This window comes from Nanorana parkeri, unplaced genomic scaffold, assembly GCF_000935625.1.
Source record: "Nanorana parkeri isolate BGI_ZX_2015 unplaced genomic scaffold, ASM93562v1 scaffold1998, whole genome shotgun sequence".
In the NCBI taxonomy this organism is placed as follows: domain Eukaryota; kingdom Metazoa; phylum Chordata; class Amphibia; order Anura; family Dicroglossidae; genus Nanorana; species Nanorana parkeri.
The window spans coordinates 233284-240029 of record NW_017308266.1 but is presented as its reverse complement, the minus strand read 5'-3'; the positions used below and the strand labels follow the sequence as shown (position 1 = coordinate 240029).

The 6746-nt window shown below is 50.9% G+C and overlaps 1 protein-coding gene across 2 annotated transcripts in view; it reads left to right on the top strand.

Moving 5' to 3' along the window:
* Nucleotides 1-2627: 2627 nt before the first annotated feature.
* The window catches only part of APLP2 (amyloid beta precursor like protein 2), a 51903-nt gene continuing 47784 nt past the window's right edge, over nucleotides 2628-6746 (top strand). The window contains exon 1 of one of the 2 annotated variants that reach the window (XM_018572326.1): nucleotides 2628-2780. In XM_018572326.1, the coding sequence (XP_018427828.1) occupies nucleotides 2709-2780 (72 nt within the window). In that variant the 5' untranslated portion in view covers nucleotides 2628-2708. The remainder of the gene's footprint in view (nucleotides 2781-6746) is intronic. The other variant, XM_018572327.1, reaches the window with a different exon arrangement.

The following is a 6746-nucleotide window of genomic DNA, read 5'->3' as shown; positions in this document are numbered from 1 at the left end:
CTGTCACTAGACATGCGGACGGCAAACAAAATCTGTTGTCTGACGAAACAAATGAAAACGAAAAAAAATTCCATTCGTCTCTTCAAAGAAAATTAATTTTTCTGCTGATTCGGAGCCTCCGAATCCAAAACCGCACCCTGAAAATCCAAAAAGGGGCGGCGGCCCCATCGGCCGCCTTCTGCGCTTGTGCGCCGCCATCTTTGAGTGGATCTTGCTTAACACAGGTTTATACCGAGATATAGTCAAAGATGGCGGCGCACAAGCGCAGAATGTGCCAGCGGCCAATATGGCCGCCGATCATTCTGCTAACGAATTTATGTGCGCCCTAATATCATTTTAGTATATTCGGTTATATAATAGATTTGTTATTTGGGATTTGGACGAACTGCCGAAGCAACTGAATTCTGAATCCAAATGCACATGTCTACTTATCACTGGGGGAGGAGCTCTTCACAAGAAAGACATGAGATGCAATTCTTTGGAGTTGTGGTGACTTTGTATCTTCTTCTCATCAGGAATTCCCCCATTTTGGAGCCGGGGGGTTCCCGGTCACCAGATTACCGATAATTGGATCTGATGATCGGAATGATGCCGTATGGCAATCCCAGGGTGTGATCCTGAACCCCTGAGCGGGTACGCTGTGCCCTGTATGCACCCCAAAGCTTCATGTCAGGTCTGACTGGAGGGAATACTTTCCATGTCTTCATTGTCTGTCCTCTCAGATATCGGGGACATAACATGACGAATCTCATTGTGTTCCGTGTAACACGGACACCTCATCTGTCTGGTCACATGACTCCAGCAATTGTGGACCGTCCACATGTTGTCATTCTATTTAGGGTTTTTTTTAGAAAAGGAGAAGTGAGAGTAGTGAAATTCTGAACAGCCTCAGATTTGTCACAGCGGACACAAAGTCAGCGCCGCGGTGGAGCCATGGCTGCTCCGAAATCATTATATGAGGTTTACAGAGATATTTTAGGGAGTTTCTGTTCCGTTATTGTAACATTTACATGAAGGAAATTTGTCATCACTTCCTCATTTGTCGGTCATGAGTTGTATACAGATCTGTATGTTATATCCCTGGGGTGGCGGGGGTGGGGCTCTCTATATAGTAGACCAGCGGTTCTTCACCTGTGTAACCTCCAGACCCGCATTTATCCTCAGTCATTAAGTCACGACCCAAGTCGCACTGCAATGGAACGCACGGCATTACTGTACCATGTATTCCAGTGCGGGCGATTGAGCTGTGGGTGGGAGATGTGTTTGGGGGTGACATTAAAATGAATGGCAACACGACGCACCTCCCGCACCAGAACGCGTAGTAGGTGCGATGCGATAATGGCACAGGACTGTTCGATTGACGCTCTGTACTAGTGTGCACGGGCCCTCAAAAACACTGACAGACACACACAACCACAGACACAATCTCACACACTCACAGACATTCTCAGCCACACACATACTCACGCATACTTTTTTTTTCTTTAAGATCTACCCCCCAGTCCCCCTTCCTTACGAGACTTGGAGTGGATCCTCAGCCGGGGGTTCAGTGTGGGCTGCTGTGATGACATTACATCCATATGTGCATTGCTTACAGCTCCCTCACACACCCTGTAGAGGTGCCGGGAGCCAGAATGTGACGTCACTCCGGTCCAGGCACCTCTACAGGACACGCGAGGGAGATGTAGGCAATGCAGGTATGGATGGAGCTCCCTCACAGCCAAAGTTCCAACTCAAGCTGACACTCGGCACCGGGCAGCATAGTTTGAATGGCTGATTGGCGCGAGGACTGACAGAGCTGCACTAAGGGGAGGCTGAGGAGCCCCTCACCTAGAAAAGTGGAAGGCATGCGGCGACCCACTGAAAACGGGGTCACCACCCACTTTTTGGTCACGACCCACCAGTTGAGAACCAAGGTACTTGACGGTGCAAACAGCAACCCTACCTGACCAGATGTGGACACTCGACATGCTGCACATCCCACTTCATCAAAGTACACAGTGTGCTATAACCCTTTATTTCTGCCACATTAATGGCCCCCCGCCCACACCTGCATACTTTCCACTAATACTAATTCCGGGCTATCAAAATGATGACCAACAGGGCTATTCACTAAAGGGTGAAGAGTTTGGAGAAGTGAGCAATCTAGGTCAACATCGCTGAGCTGGACAGTGAGCTGAATTGGAGAAATTTTCCATATCGGCTATTTACACCAAGATTGTTCCCTTCTCCAAACTCTGCACCGCTTTGTGAATAACCTGCAAGAGTCGCTGTGTATATACCCAGAGGTAGAGAGATACAAAGTAACATTGTTTATAAACATTGATCAGAGGGAGATAGAGAGATACAAAGTAACATTGTTTATAAACATTGATCAGAGGGGGAGATAGAGAGATACAAAGTTTCTATTCGGTTGTATTTGTTCTATGTCATTGTGTGTCGGTGTGCAGTGCTTGTTGTGGGGTGTCAGTGTGTCAGTGTATGTCACGGTGCAGTGTATGTCACGGTGCAGTGTATGTCACGGGGTGTCAGTGTATATCTTTGGGTGTCAGTGAATTGTCATGGTCTGTCAGTGTGCAGTGTATGTCAGTGTATCTCACGGGGTGTCAGTGTATATCTTGTCCGGGGGCGGGGCGCGGAGAGTCAGGCGGTCCCGGTGCGGGAGGTGCTCAGTCTGGATCTGGCAGCGGAGGAGAACGGATCGGAAGATGGCGGCCTGCCCTGCCCTGTGCGCGTTCCTCACTGTCCTCATCGTACCTAGCCTTGCCCGGTATATCGAGGTGAGCCCGGCCTACGCTGTCCTTGTCATGTCCATCCCCGGGGATTTTATGTGGTACATACTTCTACCTGTACGGGCGGTGTCTACGCGGTATATCCCCTCCTGTAGTGACGTCTCCTTCTCTGTGAGGTATATACCGCCCTGTATACCTCCTCGGGGGATTTGTATGGTGTATATTGCTCTGGGGGTGTGTGACGTATATAGGTATTGTCGTGGTATCTGAGGTATATACCCACCTGTGTATATACTGTGTATGGGGCAGGTTATATTACTGTGATTGGTATATACGTCATATCCACCCCTCCCCCTGTATACTCCAGGTGATGCGACCTACCTGGGGGTGTCATAATTCCCTGTATACATTGTATATACCCACCTGGGGGTGCCATGGTGCCCTGTATACAATGTATAGACCCACCTGGGGGTGCCATGGTGCCCTGTATACATTGTATAGACCCACCTGGGTGTGTCGTGGTTCCTGTATACAATGTATATACCCACCTGGGTGTGTCGTGGTTCCTGTATACAATGTATATACCCACCTGGGGGTGCCGTGGTTCCTGTATACAGTGTATATACCCACCTGGGGGTGTCCTGGTGCACCGTATACAGTGTATATACCCACCTGGGGGTGTCCTGGTGCCCTGTATACATTGTATATACCCACCCGGGGGTGTCATGGTGTCCTGTGTATCTCTTTATAAGATCCGGATGAGATGATTTCAGGTGATATTGTGGTTTGTATACGGACGATATCACACCGGCCATCCCACATCTCTTCACCTGGGGAGGAACTACAACTCCCAGCATATGCTGCCACTCTAGACTCAACTGGAATATGGTGTCACCCCGGGTCAGATCCTTATGGTGCCCTGTATACAATGTATAGACCCACCTGGGGGTGCCATGGTGCCCTGTATACAATGTATAGACCCACCTGGGGGTGCCATGGTGCCCTGTATACAATGTATAGACCCACCTGGGGGTGCCATGGTGCCCTGTATACAATGTATAGACCCACCTGGGGGTGCCATGGTGCCCTGTATACAATGTATAGACCCACCTGGGGGTGCCATGGTGCCCTGTATACAATGTATAGACCCACCTGGGGGTGCCATGGTGCCCTGTATACAATGTATAGACCCACCTGGGGGTGCCATGGTGCCCTGTATACAATGTATAGACCCACCTGGGGGTGCCATGGTGCCCTGTATACAATGTATAGACCCACCTGGGGGTGCCATGGTGCCCTGTATACAATGTATAGACCCACCTGGGGGTGCCATGGTGCCCTGTATACAATGTATAGACCCACCTGGGGGTGCCATGGTGCCCTGTATACAATGTATAGACCCACCTGGGGGTGCCATGGTGCCCTGTATACAATGTATAGACCCACCTGGGGGTGCCATGGTGCCCTGTATACAATGTATAGACCCACCTGGGGGTGCCATGGTGCCCTGTATACAATGTATAGACCCACCTGGGGGTGCCATGGTGCCCTGTATACAATGTATAGACCCACCTGGGGGTGCCATGGTGCCCTGTATACAATGTATAGACCCACCTGGGGGTGCCATGGTGCCCTGTATACAATGTATAGACCCACCTGGGGGTGCCATGGTGCCCTGTATACAATGTATAGACCCACCTGGGGGTGCCATGGTGCCCTGTATACAATGTATAGACCCACCTGGGGGTGCCATGGTGCCCTGTATACAATGTATAGACCCACCTGGGGGTGCCATGGTGCCCTGTATACAATGTATAGACCCACCTGGGGGTGCCATGGTGCCCTGTATACAATGTATAGACCCACCTGGGGGTGCCATGGTGCCCTGTATACAATGTATAGACCCACCTGGGGGTGCCATGGTGCCCTGTATACAATGTATAGACCCACCTGGGGGTGCCATGGTGCCCTGTATACAATGTATAGACCCACCTGGGGGTGCCATGGTGCCCTGTATACAATGTATAGACCCACCTGGGGGTGCCATGGTGCCCTGTATACAATGTATAGACCCACCTGGGGGTGCCATGGTGCCCTGTATACAATGTATAGACCCACCTGGGGGTGCCATGGTGCCCTGTATACAATGTATAGACCCACCTGGGGGTGCCATGGTGCCCTGTATACAATGTATAGACCCACCTGGGGGTGCCATGGTGCCCTGTATACAATGTATAGACCCACCTGGGGGTGCCATGGTGCCCTGTATACAATGTATAGACCCACCTGGGGGTGCCATGGTGCCCTGTATACAATGTATAGACCCACCTGGGGGTGCCATGGTGCCCTGTATACAATGTATAGACCCACCTGGGGGTGCCATGGTGCCCTGTATACAATGTATAGACCCACCTGGGGGTGCCATGGTGCCCTGTATACAATGTATAGACCCACCTGGGGGTGCCATGGTGCCCTGTATACAATGTATAGACCCACCTGGGGGTGCCATGGTGCCCTGTATACAATGTATAGACCCACCTGGGGGTGCCATGGTGCCCTGTATACAATGTATAGACCCACCTGGGGGTGCCATGGTGCCCTGTATACAATGTATAGACCCACCTGGGGGTGCCATGGTGCCCTGTATACAATGTATAGACCCACCTGGGGGTGCCATGGTGCCCTGTATACAATGTATAGACCCACCTGGGGGTGCCATGGTGCCCTGTATACATTGTATAGACCCACCTGGGTGTGTCGTGGTTCCTGTATACAATGTATATACCCACCTGGGTGTGTCGTGGTTCCTGTATACAATGTATATACCCACCTGGGGGTGCCGTGGTTCCTGTATACAGTGTATATACCCACCTGGGGGTGTCCTGGTGCACCGTATACAGTGTATATACCCACCTGGGGGTGTCCTGGTGCCCTGTATACATTGTATATACCCACCCGGGGGTGTCATGGTGTCCTGTGTATCTCTTTATAAGATCCGGATGAGATGATTTCAGGTGATATTGTGGTTTGTATACGGACGATATCACACCGGCCATCCCACATCTCTTCACCTGGGGAGGAACTACAACTCCCAGCATATGCTGCCACTCTAGACTCAACTGGAATATGGTGTCACCCCGGGTCAGATCCTCCTTGCATTTCCTGGACACCCCATCAGGGGTCACAGATTCATATTGGGGGTTTCCTGATGACGGGCTGTAGTAATATTCCCCAGCGTGCTGGAAAGTCTCTGCTATGGATGCTGAGAGCGCACTCGGATATTGTACTGTGTGAGACCCTGTGTGTGTGTGTGATCCGTGTCCAATCTGAGGATGATGAGGAGATGTTAGAATATAAATCTGCTAAATACTTTGAGGGGAATTTATTAAATCTGGAGCAGCTGTGCACGGCAACCAATCAGCTTCCACCTTTCATTTTCAATGCTTAACTGAACAGACTGAAGAGAGGGGCTGATTGGGCAACTGCTCCAAATTTCATCTGCTTCAGTTTTGATGAATTCCCCCCCCCCCGTCGGGGGGTGATGGAAATATACGGCTTTTTTTTCCCCCCCCCCCCTTGTGTGTAATATGACATGTCTCGTATTATGTATGTATGACGCCTGCCTCCGGTATGATCGCATGGTTCATTGTATTTGCAGTGTACTATGGGGTGCCATACGGTGTGCCCGGCGGTCCCTGGGGTGGTAATTATTATAGGGTGTGTCCAATGGTTTCTTGGGGTGTCTGGTGGTCCTCGGATTATACGGGATGGTACGAGTCCGTGCTTGGCTCCCCCCATATGATCTCTGTATGTCTCCGTTACATATAATGTATCTGGCGGGCTTATTGCGTAGCGCCGCGCAGCCGGTAATTTTCTCTGCAGCCAGTCCAGTCCGGGGGAGCCCGGGGACGGTTTTGGGGACGGTTGGCAGCACCGCGGCACTTGTATGAGATCTTCGGGACGGATATACAATGTATCCATTTTATTCTCGGTGTTCATCGGCTTCACCTTCCC